Consider the following 16,359-nt stretch of genomic DNA (forward strand, 5'->3'; position numbering starts at 1 on the left):
ATTTACTATCAATTTAGATTAATTTTATAACCAAACACAACAGCCTGCCGCCTACTACAAGAAACACTACCAAACTATCTACTATGCTATTTTATTTATTTTATTTCTTAATGTTAATTTCAATATGTTTCTGGAGGTTGGGCTCCCAGTTCCTTTTTCCTCCATTAGCAGCGAAAAATAAAAATCATCATAGAACATAATTCTAATAAGAATACCCAGACATTTGTAAAAGAAAAAACATAGTGACTTTTATTCGTTAACGTAATGATCAAAGCATTCATTCGAGACATCGAAATTGAATGCTCCTCCATTCAGGCCGTAAGTTGAGCGAACTACTTTCTTGTGATCTTTGTTATGCTATAACTAATTTAAATAAAAAAAAAACAGAATTTAGGCAAGTTTTGCTGGATAAGTAAAATTAATGTCTATAGTTTTATCAAATGTTTTCTTTGTGACTTTGCTTTTTCTTTTGTACCATCTTCAAAATAGAATTTAACAAAAAGAAAACCCACACACACGCTCTAGGACTACTTATACTACAATGTATATCTGCTTAAAGTTAGATACCTATTGTATATAGTTCTTGTTAATTAAATATAAATAATTAAGTAATGAAAAATTAAATAATGTTTCGTTTTTGGCATTGTTAGTGGAGGGTTGGGTCTAACATTGAAATTTAAAATTTGATAAAAAAAATTGAAAACTAAGAGACTTCTACTAAAAATACTTTTTATCCACGAAAACACTACTTTGATTTATCTAGTTGATACATAAAAAAAATAGTCCAACAATTTGATTTTTTTGTTGAAAACTAAAAATCTTGTTACCGTCTTACCGAAAGTTGTTTTTAAGCCATCACTAGTGAGATGTTCTCGCATTACTCACCGATGGTTTTATATTATTGCAAATAAGCCCATGAACATTTCATCAAGAAACCGCTGGAATGTATATCTCATCTCAAAGAGTGCTGTCCTATATTGAATACTAAAGCACCTCCATTTTTAATTCCCAGTTCAAAAGAACTGCCGTAGGACGATACGGTTGATCACCTAAGGTAAATACCTCACAAGTATCATCAGCACTAGGAGGGGATAAACAACGTTGTCTGATCTTCTCGCCGGGTGCTACGTTGGTGCTCTTATATTATTAAGGTAGACAAATAGTGTGGCTCTTGGTTGCTTCGCGTGGTCGCTATAAACCAAACATATCTTCTATTAGCCAGTAAACAATATCGTTTTGAAAACCACATCACCAGTGTGATGGGTGCTTTCATGTTGTATTCCAATGTCGATTATATTCAGCCCGTAGAGTCAAGAAATTCTACCAGGTCAACCAGACCCAACTCCATTATCTCAACAAGGTTATGAAGGACGGCTATAAGTAAAAGTTAATGGCACACAAATTTGGTATCATTTGCTTCCACTCTATATTTATTCTGCCCATGCTCGCCATTCAAAGCATGAGAGCAGTGCGAAACCCGAGTGTAGAATTCCACATTCAAACCGGTTTGTTTGAATTGTAGAGCAACTACTGGCGGTTAACAACAATATCAAACCAGAGTGATTGTGAAATGCACCACTCGGTATTCGTACTGCTCTCATGCTCCACACCTGTTGCAGTAGTCGTTGTATAGTACTTTTAGAAGCCTTGCATGATTCCCTATAGGCTAGTTAGAACCATGACAAGTTTTGACAGTTTCCATCGAACGTTGTATTGCGACCAAGTTTTCCTTGAAAGTACTTGAAAATGTCAGTTTAACGACTTCCAGCGGCTTTGCGACTGATGTCATCTGGAGTTCATTAGAAAAGGATTCAGCTCTGGCTAGTTTCGCCTGCTTTATTATACCAAACAAGTCCCTTATGGCCGAGAAAACAACTGAGAATTAATGTAGCCAGTCGGCTTAATTAAGCAAATTCTTCCTTTTACCAGCATTGACGTGACCACATTGTGTCTCAATGCTAGGGCAGCCTATAGAAGTCGATGTGTGATGAAGCTGAAGTAAGATACAAGCGTCGTTTATGGTCAGTATCTCCACCTGAAGCACACTGCAATACTCAGTAAGCTTTACAGAGCTTGATATGATCGCTTCCTCCGATAAAATTCCCGAACCGATTTCCACAACTCATTTTGGAGCCGGCTTTATGCACCTTACTGTCACATCCCATCAGCAGAAGTCCATCGTTCCACTCTGATCTGTTCAGAAATTTGACCTTTGAATGACTCATCGTACATCAAGGCGGGAATGCAGTGGTCAAAATGTCCTTCGAAAAATATTGAAGATTTGCATCTCTTGCTTTTCTCGAAAGAGAAACAAACAAAAATTGTAAAATTTAATAATCTTCGCCCTAACAAGCAAATAACTTGAAAAATTCGTCAGAGCTCGACCAGGATTCGAACCTGGGCACAGAGCCATTGCCGTTGTCTTAGCATTCGAAGTCACCAATACAACTTCCAACAGATGCACAAAATCATGTGTAGTACGGAAGAAGTATAATTTGTCACAGAAATAATGTTTGTCATTACACAAAAATACATGTATTGGGAAAAGTACAGCTAATAGACAGGGTTGTCGTTATTAATACGTTTTTAATACGTTATTAATACGTTTTCGCTATTAATACGATTCAAATACAACATACCAATGCACGGCCCTTGAAGCCATCACACCTAATATGGTTGAAAAGTCTTCTAACCAAAGACGAAACACGTCCCATAGTGGTTGGTGTGTATTGCTATCTTTGGATTTCCTTCTCCATTTGCATTTCCGATCAATGAGGTCGTCTCGAAAGAGAAACAAACAAAAATTGTACAATTTAATGATCTTCGCCCTAACAGGCAAAAAAACTTAAAAAATGATCACGGACAAATTCATATGCTCCATCTCTCCAGCTTCCGAACGTGAATCGTAGTGTTGAGGGCTTCAGCAGAACAAGTGCGTATTGCCCCTGTAACCGCAATGGATCCAGAGATCTGTATGCTACAAAGTTACTTTTGTGTGGTCCTCTTTTCCATTACAAGCCACCAAACATGTTCTCCATATGCTGGTATCGGTCTGATTATATTGGTGTAAATCCAAAGCACCATCTTAGGTTTGAGGTCCAAACGGCAGCCAATCGTTTTGCCACACTTACGATATGCAACAGTTGCCTTGTGAGCACGAATTTCTATGTTACATATCGATAAAAGTTTAGAATACTGAATCACGACCCGATACTAAGTGTGATCTAATAAAGATATCCCTTGGCCCCATTTGGATTTTCTGGTGAACAAAATCATCTCAATTTTCCCCGGGTTCACTCGCATACTTGAAGGCGTGAAATCCTTGATTTTTGAATTATGTATTTCTTAATTGGAACTATTTGTGAACATCTTATGTCCTTGTGTAGAACTGGATCTTCCAGTCATTTTGGACGCTTATGTTGTTGTAGCCACATTTTCATGTGGAGGTAGCGATCCTCGTCAAGCTTCTGCAGGTGAGCAAGCTCGTTCCGGTCCAAAGCACCAATCGCCGCAGGAACAGGTTGGTCATTGGTTATTTAACGGCGCCAATTACTCATCTTGTCGTATCAAGCATCATAGGCACTCAGTATTTGTGCAAGAGCCGAGAACCCAAAAAGATCGGTTCCAATGTTCCAGCCTTTGGGATGCTCATACTTATCCCGTGCAGGGTCTCATTCTGATCTGTCGGGCTAGTTGCACCCCTCATGCTACATAATTCCCCTCCCCGGTTTTTACACTCTCTTTCACTGCTAGTACTCTGCTATTACTCTAGCTTCTACCATTTTTTCTATCTAAGGAATGCAGATTTGCGTTTGATATGCTCAATATTTCAAACTGCAAACCATCGATCCCTGCTGCCTCAAACCTGGAAAGTAATCCTTCCTAATTAAATCCACATTTTTGTTGTCATTTTTGCTCACGATTTACAGCGTCTAGAAATGTAATCAAAATGACGAAGGATGGCGTTAGTGCAGAAAAAAAGGATCACTTTCCAGAGTTAATAATGACCTGCATGCTAGCCGCTTTTTTAAACTTTTTCTATATTCGACAATGTTGGAAAAAATATTTCTCCTACATCCTAGGCCTAGTCCTACTACAATCATTACTTTGTCGGCATTCATAGATTAAAATTGCGACGTTCGGCATGCACCTTATGTTATGGGAAACCCATACTGGTTTCCGGGGGAAAAGATTTTTAGCCGGCCTCTCCACTCGATACCGCTGATTGTCAGCGACTGCAGTTGCAGCTACTCCGTATGGAGCATTCCACTATCCGTAACTTGTGGACGTGCCCGTTAGCTCCTAGCTAAGCTTTTCGTGACAACGAAGAACAACACACAGATTGGAGCTCATAGTTATCCCGTGGCGGGATGCTTGGTTGTAAATCTTTAAACAGAATAAAAGTCAATTCCACATATTTTCCCCACGTGACACATACCAAACAAAAATTAGGTTTATTATCATTTTATTAAAAAAAAGAAAAGAAAAGCTTTTAATTATAACAATACGTTGTGTATACATTCTGTAAATGTACTCTTACCTATACCGACGGCTTCTTATCTAAGCATACTTATATCGAATATTATCATTATAGTAAAAGTTATTGTTGTTCTATATTAATAGTGAACACGATTATAGAGGCACATGAATATAGAAACATTTTATAATACTACATAGGGGTACACATTTGTATGCATATGTACCTATGTACTTAAGTTTTGATTTTAGCAAAGGAATAATTTGTTGGTTATTCTTTCATCATGTTTTTGAGCTAATTCCAGGAATAGTTGTATGTTAGTTATAGGAAGTAAGTAAAAATACCAATCACTTTGATAATGACACCTTAAAACTAGAAAACAATATACCTTTAAACTAAATTATGGGAAAGATATAAAAATAGTGGTATAAGTTTAACTTGTTTGTGTAAAAATATTAAAAAAAAAATACATAAATGGAATTTTTGTTTAATACAAACTGTGACCCTGCTACCAGGGTGATTAGTAGTCTACGTTGCCTTGAGCCCCAGTTATTATGGCATCTATCCAAATTCGTGAAGCTGCATCTGATGCCGCTTGTAAATAATATTTGCGTTTCTTGGTCTTAACAATGAATGTACAATGGGGTCGGCTGCTCTTGGACGCATTCAAATGATCCATATAGACCTCGTCGATAGAGGAAAAATATGCGCCTCCACGCGGCTTGCGTTCGGATTTATCCGAATAATATATGAGCGCTTTGCGTTGGCGATCTAGAACAAACCAACGCTTTGACCAAGTGTGAAATGTTGAGCCCAATTTATGCAGGTATCCCCGACAGGTGTATGCATCAATGAAGACATGGGGACACATGCTGATTTGATGACCTGCCGATTCAATGTGACGTCTCAGGTCTAGATCATGAGCAAAAATGGGAAGATAGCGTGTCAATGGCCTTTGATGCTTGGCCATCATTTTTCGCCCTTCGCTAGACAAACAACTGTCGGCGCGTGAAGATGTCTCATTTGAAAGTCCACTGCTGCAACGCTTTTCTATGCTTAAGCTCCTAGGACTTGCTGGACTTTGCGTGCGCGTTGAAGGTTCATTAATTGATTTGCGTTTGGTGGAGAGCATGAAATCTTCACCGGCTTCAGAATTGGATTCGGACAATGGTCTTTGAGCATGGCTTGGGGCAGAGTTCTGCTTTTCAAAAAGATGTTGGTGTGACATTTGCTGCACAGCAAACGGGGGCTCAGATGTTTGCTTTTCGTAGGCTATCTTAGAATTTTGTTTATGTGTTTGATTTTCCTTGTTTTCCCTGAAAGTCGTCTGAACTTCGTCAGCTGTGTTTAAAAATTGTATATGTTGTTGCCGAGTTTGAGTTCCCGAACCAAGTTTCGAAAGAATTTCTTCAATTTTGCGACGTTCTTCTTCCAAAGCCTTCTGACCTTGCTTAGAGGTAAGAAGTTTGCGATTACGTTCTATTTCCCTAATAGAATCAAATATTTTATCTGATGCCTCCTTGGAAGACACACAGCTACCTCTTCCGACGAATTCTTGCGAGACTACACGGCCATTGTTGTTGGCAGTAACAACAATCTGAAGCGAATTTTTAGGCATTTCGATTTTGTTATTGTAAATCATATTTTCGTTGAAACTTTTCGACATCATATCTTCGTGGTTGGCTTTGGGACAAAGTATCTCGGTTGAGCCAAACAAGGATTGTGACATAATTGACAGTGACGAGGTACTGTCCCCAGATTTGTTGACGTTAATTTTTGTAGCTAATTTTTGTTCTAGCTCTTGGAATTTCTTTTCACAGTCTTGTAAATCGTTGAGCAAAGATACCAGACGCTTTCTCAGATTCTTCTGGCTTTCGGATGCAGAGTTGTTTTCCTGATTCTCTAAACTGACAATTCCTAATTTAGTTTCTTCAATAAGCTTCAATAATTTGATTTCCTCGGTATGCAGCTCATCACGTTGGGCATGCCACTCCGACTCTCCCTCTAGATATTGAAATTCCAAGTCCTCAAAGGCCTTTCTGTCATTGTCCAATGATTCGCGAAGATTATCAAGTTCTTCCTTTAGGCATTTATTGTTGGGTTTCTGTTTGAGCATATCCTTTAACTTCTGTACTTGATCTTGTTTCATTTCAATGGACTGCTTCAGTTTCGCTTGTTGGTTCTCTTCCATTACTCGTGTGGCATTTCGTTGAGCTTCCAGTCGATGTATGCGTTGTTGTAGGACTTTGTATTCTTGTTCCAGTTTGTTTTTGCTTTCGTTTAAGGATTGTAGTTCCCCCAAAACCAAAGCATTTTCCACGTCCATTTCAATAAGTGCCTCATTGTCCTGTTGCTGCAGCATGGATATTTCTTCTTTTAGGCTGCGCAAACGACGCAGCAAATCTTCTCTTTCGATGTGCAGTTTCTCTGAATTTCTATATAGGTTTGGCAAGCTTCCAACAATGGGAGGAGAGGTGGCTGGTTTAATTATACTCCTAGGAGCTGGTGCGGGCTTTTTATTCATCTTGGGGGAGTTTTGTGGCGATACCAAGGACTTTATGTCTATGGTCAAGTTGTTGATATTTTTGTTGGTCCTTTTGGGAACAGGCGTGCTGTTGGCAGACAAAGCAGTTACTCTGGGCCCATTTCGAGAACTATATTCTATTGCCTGAATTTCCCTTTGAAATTGTTCTTCAAATGTTCTGATACGGTCCTCATAGTTGTCATCTTTTTTCGGCGACAAGCAATTGGTCCGTATTTTAGTACGTGGACTTTGAGGTACAAATTTAACATTTTCGTAACCACTGCTGCATGATTTTGAAGTGCTTTCCACTTCTATGCGATTTTGACCCACAATGCGAACGTTTTCATAACCACTAGATTTGGTTTTACCAATTGGTGAGGCCTGCAGGTTGTTGTTGCCTTCACCACTAGTGTTAAATTCCTGATAGAAAGGAGATTTTTTCTCTCTTGGCAGAGAGCCATTGGTTTTAATTCGATTTTGAACAATTGGTGAAGAACTGAGGCTTCCACCGCTACGATCTTGTCGGTCGCTATACTCTGTACAAATTTTCAGCATGTCTTCCAGATAATCCTTGCTATCGAAGGCATGAACCTCTGATTTAGATTTTTGTGGCGTGGAGGTGTTTTGCACTTTGGATAGAAGTTCGCAGCTATCCGTCAGTGATTTTAACTGTGGAATGTTGACATAGAGACCGTCATTATTTTTAGTATTGACATTTTTGTCCTTGCGATGATTCTCTGCTAGGTTTTTGGCAAAATTGGCATATTTTTGACCCAACACATCTTTGGCAGGCATATTTACAGTTACCAGGTCAGCGGCGAACACTTTTGGACATTGCCAGCCATTGATGTCTAATGGCTTTAAATCGAGTGCTTTCCTCTCATTACATCTGCTTTCTTCAGGCGACCTCAGATTGGGATTGATATTGTTTTCATAGAAACGTTCCAAAATAGCGGCTTCGTCGTTCTCAAACTCATCCCAGCTGTCGCCCATAGCCGTTCGCATTCTTTGAGCTTCAGCGGGGTTGTTGTAACGCAAATAATACGAATCTCCCAACGTAATCATGGCGCCTTGCTTGAGGTCCACCTCCAGTCTGACCAATTGACCATCGATTAAAATGCGTGCTTCGCGTTCCGGCACTAGAGTCACTTGATTCTCTTCACTACGATAGATGGTGCAATGCAAAGGCTTCACACCAGATCCCGACAAGGATATGTTACTGTCTATCGACGAACCGATAGTGGTGTCGCCCACCGGTATATTGTGAATAGTGACGGCAGTACTCAGTCGTCCACCGCCCAAACTCACCAGATGCGGGTCATTTGCAGCTACCCGTAGCGATGGGTCTTTCTTGGACAAAGACATTTTTTCTTCTGCAAGTTGTAGTTCTTGGTCCAGCAGTGGAGAAAAAAACACTTCCTGGTTTTAGCTTTTTAGCATATTTAAAATGTACATAAAATAGTTCGTTTGGAAGACAACGTTATCAATGTTTGGCAATTTCCACTTATGCACTGGCAAGAACTTAGTTTATTCATTAATTATTTAGCGAAACTTTCGCAAATTAGTTGGAGTTTGATTTATGTAAATATTGTGTTTTCCCAGAATATGACAAATCAACTGGTCGACTAACCATAACGCTCAGCGTTCGACGAAAAGCGAAGAGTTTGAGAAGAAAAATAGCTAACGCCGAACCATGGTTGCATTAAGAAGGTTGACTCATTACCCAGCTGACAAGATGCGCTTATATCGTGAGGTCATGCGAACAGCTGAGTACAATTTCTTTGTTTTTGTTTTGATTTCGCAGTAAATCTAAATGTCAAAGGTTTGATAACACAGCTGAGATTTTTTCTAAAATCATAAAAAGACGTTCTAGTTGATCCGATATTACACACATAAGCAACAAAATAGTGTTACAATGACGAATATATGAATATAAAACACATTTGAATAAGTTAAGTTGTTAAACAAAGTTTATATATAAAACCACTTTGACATTTGAATTTGCTGCATTTGCCACTCAAGGTAGTTTCGTTGGGGTAGGTTTTTATTGATGTGCTAATGACTCTACCTCTTAACTGTACCATGCCCAGCTGATGAAAATGTCCAGCTCAAGTGTTGTATCCAAATTCCACTAGAACGTCAAATGCTTGTTTTGGGTTTTAAAAATTTTTCACATTTTGTGCCTTTTTTCACATTTTATTTGGTGTTTACTTTAACGAAATAATGAAGATAAATATTTACGATGGCTTAAGAATATTTATCTCTTGTTTTTTCTTAAAATGAAAAAAAAATTATTTAGATTTGTGATGTATGTAAAATAATAAAAGAATAATTTCAGGCTATGAGAAGAACTATTTATTATTTTTTGTCGATTCCTGTTTGTTTTTCGTTTTTTGGGGAGCGTTGCCAGAGAGAAAAAATAAATAACGATATCTGTTAACAAAGAATTAGAGTAAAAAAATCGTAAGAACAAACGATTTGTTTTTTGTCGATGTTCGTTATAAGTTACAGAATTGGAGAGTTCCATCAGCTGGGCTAGTGACTTTACCTTATATAAATTTGCCTAGATATCTACATACCATGTAATCAAGATATATACTTTTACAGGTAGGAGCAGTTGACCAACAACAAAATATTGGGTACACTATCCGTCAAAATCAGTGATTAGTGCAACTCTGATTGTGTGCATATTACTAGTTCGCGCCATTTTTCGTTGTTTGTGTGCCTTATGGTTCTTAACATGGCGAAACAATTAGAGGTGGTCTCATTTGTACAACAACCACAAATCATATGGTGCAATCCGCCATGTTGTCATCAAGCTGATCGACTTTTTGCCATCACACATAAAGAAATTTGTGTGCGTACATGAGCAGAGAATATGCGAGAAAGAAGATAGCTACAAATAGAATGCAAACAAAAATCTGTCATCTTAATACCGTCAAACCTGGCTGGCTGTTAACAGCTGTTCGCATGAGATCACCTTATTAAATCCGCCTTGGGTTCTTAACTAAACTCCACACACACAACCAAAACTAGTTGACAGATAGTGCACTTGTCGGAAAAAATATGTACTCAGCTGTTTGCTGTATTCTACCTCATTATTATATCATGCGTGTAATAGAGCCTTAATTTAACCATGGATACAACTCTGAAATTGGAAAAATCCATCATCAAAGTTGCCTAGGCAACTCTGAAATTGGAAAAATCCATCATCAAAGTTGCCTAGGCAACTCTGAAATTGGAAAAATCCATCAGCTGGGCTGGAGACTTTAGCTTGCATAAATTTGCCTAGATTGCTACCAGAATACACCTAATGTACCTTGACTGCTACCTACTAGTCGTCGTTGCCGCGCTGTTTACACTTTTAGCCGTGGTTTCACTACGTGTCGAATAAAGAATTGAATTAGGGGAATTTGACTTTGAGCAGATTCCTGAGAATAGCCACTTTACAATGAGCAATGATTGGTGTATAAAATTAGTTGTAACCCTCGCACTATGTTGTCTAAGACCAACAGGTATCCTTGCACTTTTCGACCCTTTATCAATGGGTTTGGCAGCGGGAGCAGCACTGGGTTTGTACAAGTATGAAACCCTGAAAGATCAAACCTACTGTCGTTTTCGAGAGTGTTGCAACGATCGATATATTCCTGCAGACATTAGCCAATTAGAAAAAGATTTAAACAATAATTTATTCGGTCAGCATATTGTGATTCAACAATTAATACCTGCTTTAAAAGCACACTTTTCTGAAGCACGCAACTCAAAGAAACCTTTGGTAATTAGTTTCCATGGAACACCTGGGACTGGAAAAAACTTTGTGTCCGAGAAAATAGCTAAGCGTATTTATGCGGAGGGAATCAGGAGTAACTATGTTCATAGGTACATAGGTAGAAGTGCCTTCCCTTACGAGTCGGAGGCTAAACACTATAGTGAACGCTTGCTCAAAGAAGTGCGCTCAGCGATTTCTGCATGCCCAAGATCGCTCTTTATATTTGATGAAGTTGATAAAATGCCTCCACTTGTCTTTGATTCCCTTACCTCGCTGATAAACTTTAACACAGTTATTGATGGTGTTGATGGTACAAAGGCAATATTTATATTTTTATCCAACACTGCTGGTGTGCATATTTCCGATCGACTGGGGCAGCTTATCAAAGGTGGAACGTTACGTGAAGATACGAAATTAAGTCATTTTGAGCAAACTTTGGAAAAAGGAGCCTACAACTTGGATGGAGGTCTTAAGAAAACTAGCCTTATAGAATCCCATCTAATAGACCATTTTATTCCATTTTTGCCACTCGAGAAGTCGCATGTTTACAAATGCGCTCAAGCAGAGTTTAACGCCTGGGGAAAGAATCCCAAAGAAGAAGTCATAGAGTAAGTATGCAAAATAGCGATGTCTCAATGTTTTTGGTAAATGTCTTGCCATTAGATTTCCAAGTGTATCGTGCATTTCCACTATACGCTTGGTTTTTAATATTTCACTTTTTTTAATCATATTTTTTTTAGACGAGTTATAAACGACTTCATCACCTATGATAGAACTCACAGTATTTTTGCCACATCCGGGTGTAAAAAGCTTGTCAACAAAGTCGCCGTGGAGGCCAACGCACATTTATAACTCTAATTATATTTGTACTTGTTTTTTTTTTAAGCATATTATGTGAATTTTATTGCTTTTCTATTTATAATGTTTCATTTTTATAACGTTGTTAACAAGTCGAGATATTAATAAACCTCTTAATTTTTCTACCACGGATTTTGCCATTTCATTCGTGAGTCTCTTTTAAGCAAATCCGTGTCCAGGCGTTTGGGATCCTTTTCAAAAGATTCCAAAGATTTTATTCTGTCTTCCACTGGACCGATTTCCTTTGTCACAATACATTCGCCGTTTTCTTTAAGCCATGTATGTTTAATATCGTTTTCAGTGGGTTCACCGTGAGGAAATGTAATTGGCGTTACTTGAATCAAATGCTTTATCTTCCAAAGCCGAGCATTGTTTTCGGGAATATTTTTCACGACAGTAAAATCGCCTTGCTTTCCATCTAATCCCAATTCTTTCAGTAGCCTCTTTTCCCAATAAGGATTGCCCTTTACAGGCTTAATGCGTTGTACTCGGAATAGTTTAGCTGGTTCTACGGGTGGGTCTTGGTGGTCAGGAGTGCTATAAAGTAGACAATAAAGTAAAATAAGGTTATCAATTAAATTCAACCACAGAGTACATACCGGGGATAGTAAATAATATTTCCACATCTTTGGCCATCCTTATACAAGAATTTCTTGTTGTGTTTTCCATAATGACGTATAGCTTGTAGGCACCCATTTCCGGACGTAGATATTACGGTTTTTAAAGACATCATTTCAATTAGTTTCAATCGCAAGCAATTTCAAATTCAATATCGAGGAAGCAGGTTATGAAAGAATAAAAACAACAGCTGATGTTGAATTAACTTCTCGCAAATCGCAGGGTTCATTAAAGAAGGCTAGGTCCAGGGTTCATTAAAAAAGTTTAGGTGAATGGTTGAATTAAGAAGGTTGGCTTACTTGACCAGCCGATAAAATTGTCCATTTCCAGAGTTGTTTCCATATCCCACTAGTACGTGAAATGCTTGGTTTGGATTTTAAAATTTTTTTCACATTTTGTTCCTTAATTTTAATCATAAATCTTTTGATCTTGTGGCTGCTACACATGATAATGCGAAAAAAAACTACAATGTCAATTAGGAAGTGTCAATTTAAATATGACAGCCTGGTGGGAATTTGCGTGTGCCACCATCACTATCACAGGGTTGTATAGACAAATGTTTGGATTAGATTTAAATTTTTTTTTTTTAGTTTTTGCTCCTTTTTTCACATTTAAATTATTTTCATAATGGAAATAAAAACTAGAAGGAAGGAATAAAAACTAGAAGAATTAGGGAGTGTCCAGAAATTTGACATCCTAGTGGGAATTTGCGCCACCATTGCCACAGGGTTGTATCGTAGATTTTGTTGTTGGGCAAGTGGGCAATTTGCGCAACAACAACGAAATCAACAATACAACCCTGTGGTGATGGTGGTGCAAATTCCCACTAAGATATCACACTCCCCAGTTGACATTCTAGTTTTATATACATTGTCTGTCATGTATAGCATCCACAAGATCAAAAGATTTATGATTTTAAAATTGTAAAAAATAAATTAAAACAATTAAAATGTGAAAAAGGGAACAAACTGCGAAAAATGTTAAAATGCAAACAAAACATTTGACGTTCTAGTGGCATTTGGATACAAATCTGGAGCTGGACGATTCCATCAGCTGGGTTAATGAGCCAACCTTCTTAATTCAACCATGCATTTGACGTTCTAGTGGCGTTTTGACACAACTCTGGAATTGGACAGTTCCATCAGCTGGGCAAGTGATCTAGCCTTCTTTAGTGAACCCTGAGTAAGAGTTGTATTACAAATTCGTTAAGTATAATTTGTCGCCATATTTGTATTTAACGACGAAGGAGATACAGAAAAAAGAGCAAAAAAAAAAACTAAAAAAATAAATTGACGCGTTTAAAGACTTTAGCTTAAAATTGTGGTAATAATAAGCAAAGAAAACTTAAAGACTATTAATAAGCCAAAAAAACGGATAAATAAATCAAGTGTGTGAAAATTAATCTAAAAGAAAGTATGGAAAACCCCAAAAAAATGATTTTTTACCACATGATGGCAAACTCGTCGGGTGGTGTAGTTTTTTTTCTGTATTCAACAAAAAGACTATTTTCCACGGCCAGCGTTAACATTGCCAACACAAAGAATGTGCCCGGGCGAAAACTTCTTTTGTCCTGTTCAAAAGTTTATGCTGTTTTATTTACCCAAAAGCTTAAATTATTTGTTGTTACTTTTTAGTTTCTGTGTCTGATGATTTCCTTGTGTGTTTACAAACCCGCATTGTGTGGGTTTTTTCTTTTTTTTTTTGGCCCACAACATTCTCCACTGCTAGTGGGGACGACTACTCGACGGGCTGTGTGCATGTTTTATTGCGACATAATTTTCTGGTTTATGGCCTTTGCGAGTTTTAATTGCTTTTATATGATTTGTTTATATTTTGTCGAGGTTTATTTTGTTTACCTTTTTGCGGCGGCATTTTGGATGGGATGATTAACTGATTTTAATGGTAGCTCTTCGGTGTTTACCCGGTAGTTTTTTTTTTTAATTAAAATTCCATAGGTGATAGCTGTATGGCAGTTGGTGAAATGTGGGTGTGGACATTAACTGAAGCAGGAGGGGCGGAAGCTAGTTAGCTAAAGGTCTTGCTATATCTCTCTTGTTTTCAAAAATTGGTTCTATGTGTGTTATTTTAGAAATTTGTTTTTTTAGAATTTGTAGAAGATCTTTTGAAAAAAGTTGCTCGGTGCTGGATAGCCTTTTCCGAGTTCCTAAAAAGTTTCTTATTTATGTTACTGGGGTCATTTTAGGAGGGTATGGAACAAAAAAAAAATGTTGTCCATTTATCTCGTAAACTGCGCTTGAAAATATTTTCAGTTATTCTATTCAAAGAATAGCATAGTACAATATTTCTGAAGTCGATTGAGGAACTCTACCTACCCACAGCAAATAAGTAGAATTTATAGTGCCCATATGAGTCCGTAACGAGGCCCTGTGTCAAACATTGCAGGAAGTTTTGTCTATATTTCAATATATATCTTGTATGCCTAAGGTCCTACCTAAACAAGCAAGTGCTCGATTCTTGTTTTTGCCTGTTTCTACAAAAACTTAACTTTGGTGTAACAATGGACAAGAATTTTATACAGGGCATGTTGTCAGTTATTAGATTTAAGCCAATTTTACATAATATAATGAGATCCATAACAGAACCCTTTGTGTAAAATTTCAGCCTAATCGAACAAGAATTGTGCCCTCTAAGAGTTGAAGAAGTTAAAGCAGGAGAACGATTTATATGGGAGCTATGGATGTCCAAGTATGGGCCGATTTGGCCTTTTGAGACTGTAGCCAAACTAAAGTACATCAATGAGAAGTATATGAGTTGGTAGAATGCTCGAATTGCCACTGCGGCGTCATGGTTTCGATCCATAACGGAGGCCTTCTTTGCTGCTGTTGTAGCAGTGTTTTGTGCTCCATCTTTAGTCTGCTTGGTTCTGTTGAATATGCAGATCCAGGAACTCTGCGACTAAGGTGGGGTGTGTCCAGAGGGGTCTGGCTGGGCCAAAGCCCGAATACCACCTAGATTTACGGTCCGTTTGGTCTTCCTAATATCGTAAAAGTGATAAAGTTTAAGTTCATGCAAGTTGTCATATGGAATGTAGCATTTTAACCAATTCCTCTATTCCAAATTAGTACACAACTACGCTCAATTGCTTGGAAAAAGTTTGTAAAATATACAAATAAAAAATTTCTTTATCTTTTGGCTCCGTTTATTTAAAGATTAAAAGACAGACTATTATTTATCTAATGGAAAAATTGCAAAATGTAAACAGAAAGTTTTACACATGTTTGAACCTAAACTGTTGATGTTACTAGAAAAGAAGAAGTCCAAGCATCTGACCATATTCTTCGTATACGGCCTTTGGGCTGGACAGTTAAACAGATGACGTGTGGTTACAGGTAAAGATGTCACGCACGCTCACGGGAGAAAAAATGTTACTCAGACACGCTCATGCACGACTTTTATGTCGACTCACGTCCCCGCACGCTCGCGAGACGAAAATTTTTCTCACGCGTGCGACTCACTAGGTATTCACGACGACTCACGAGAAATTCACGAGGCATTCACCACTCACTAGAAAATCATGACTCACGAAATCTCACTAGTGACTGTTAAACAAATATTTTTCTTTCTATTAAGCGAATAGTATTTTTTTCATGCTTCCAAATCATACGAAAATTAATAATCAGTTATTTGATCTTTTCATGTTTATTCATCTGTAAACAGATTCGTTTGTTAAAATGCCGTAAAATGTTGAGAGCATGCAAACGTGATTTTCTCGTGAGCGTCTCATGAGTCGTGATTAGTGTCGTGAGCATGATTTCACTCACGCACGATCAAGTGATTGGATTTGGATCTCTGGTTTGCCGGGTAGGCAAATTTTCCTTGTCAGAACGCTAAGTGCCGAATGACAAATGAGTTGAGGACCTTGTTTCTATTTCTGATATAATGGCAAATTGTAGTGACATGTGATGAGAATTTGTAAGAGCTGTCAAATGTTCAGCAAGTAATTTGGCACACTTGATGTTCGGAATCGTTACTTCATCTTCTATCACATTCGGCTCCTCACTCACCTCATTTTTGTATGTAGTGAACAATGTGTCTGAAGATTTGGGGCAGGTATCTTTAGATATCTTGGCGAGAAATAAATATTGGGTTGCC

The 16,359-nt window shown here is 37.9% G+C and overlaps 4 protein-coding genes across 7 annotated transcripts in view; 2 read left to right on the plus strand and 2 right to left on the minus strand.

Annotated features, from left to right (window-relative positions):
• Positions 1 to 4,448: 4,448 nt before the first annotated feature.
• LOC106082996 (pleckstrin homology-like domain family B member 1) lies at positions 4,449 to 8,631 on the minus strand. Its single transcript, XM_013245787.2, has one exon. It carries the CDS (start codon positions 8,364 to 8,366, stop codon positions 4,998 to 5,000), a length of 3,369 nt encoding a protein of 1,122 aa, XP_013101241.1. The 5' UTR covers positions 8,367 to 8,631; the 3' UTR covers positions 4,449 to 4,997.
• Positions 8,632 to 10,265: 1,634 nt separating this feature from the next.
• Positions 10,266 to 11,756, plus strand: LOC106083062 (torsin-like protein). The gene is made up of 2 exons (XM_013245889.2): positions 10,266 to 11,378; positions 11,511 to 11,756. Exons 1-2 carry the CDS (start codon positions 10,453 to 10,455, stop codon positions 11,620 to 11,622), a joined length of 1,038 nt encoding a protein of 345 aa, XP_013101343.2. The 5' UTR covers positions 10,266 to 10,452; the 3' UTR covers positions 11,623 to 11,756.
• LOC106083070 (large ribosomal subunit protein uL30m) lies at positions 11,644 to 12,453 on the minus strand. The gene is made up of 2 exons (XM_013245902.2): positions 12,228 to 12,453; positions 11,644 to 12,165 (listed from the first exon to the last, which is right to left on the minus strand). Exons 1-2 carry the CDS (start codon positions 12,359 to 12,361, stop codon positions 11,751 to 11,753), a joined length of 549 nt encoding a protein of 182 aa, XP_013101356.2. The 5' UTR covers positions 12,362 to 12,453; the 3' UTR covers positions 11,644 to 11,750.
• Positions 12,454 to 13,460: 1,007 nt separating this feature from the next.
• LOC106082942 (homeobox protein extradenticle) overlaps positions 13,461 to 16,359 on the plus strand; it is a 35,610-nt gene continuing 32,711 nt past the window's right edge. For 2 of the 4 annotated variants that reach the window (XM_059368361.1, XM_013245712.2), the window contains exon 1: positions 13,461 to 13,569. The gene's annotated coding sequence lies outside the window, so the exon portion shown is untranslated. Of the gene's footprint in view, positions 13,660 to 16,359 lie in introns of all 4 variants that reach the window. The other 2 variants (XM_059368362.1, XM_059368364.1) reach the window with 2 other exon arrangements.

The sequence above is a fragment of the Stomoxys calcitrans genome, chromosome 4 (genome assembly GCF_963082655.1).
Source record: "Stomoxys calcitrans chromosome 4, idStoCalc2.1, whole genome shotgun sequence".
Taxonomy (NCBI): domain Eukaryota; kingdom Metazoa; phylum Arthropoda; class Insecta; order Diptera; family Muscidae; genus Stomoxys; species Stomoxys calcitrans.

Bases quoted from the DNA above. Each gene is read 5' to 3' on its own strand.
- LOC106082996 (XM_013245787.2), bottom strand. From the start codon at position 8,366: ATGTCTTTGTCCAAGAAAGACCCATCGCTACGGGTAGCTGCAAATGAC.
- LOC106083062 (XM_013245889.2), top strand. From the start codon at position 10,453: ATGAGCAATGATTGGTGTATAAAATTAGTTGTAACCCTCGCACTATGT. The intron at 11,379-11,510 runs GTAAGTATGCAA...TATTTTTTTTAG, and splicing joins CCCAAAGAAGAAGTCATAGA to ACGAGTTATAAACGACTTCA.
- LOC106083070 (XM_013245902.2), bottom strand. From the start codon at position 12,361: ATGATGTCTTTAAAAACCGTAATATCTACGTCCGGAAATGGGTGCCTA. The intron at 12,166-12,227 runs GTATGTACTCTG...TCTACTTTATAG, and splicing joins AATATTATTTACTATCCCCG to CACTCCTGACCACCAAGACC.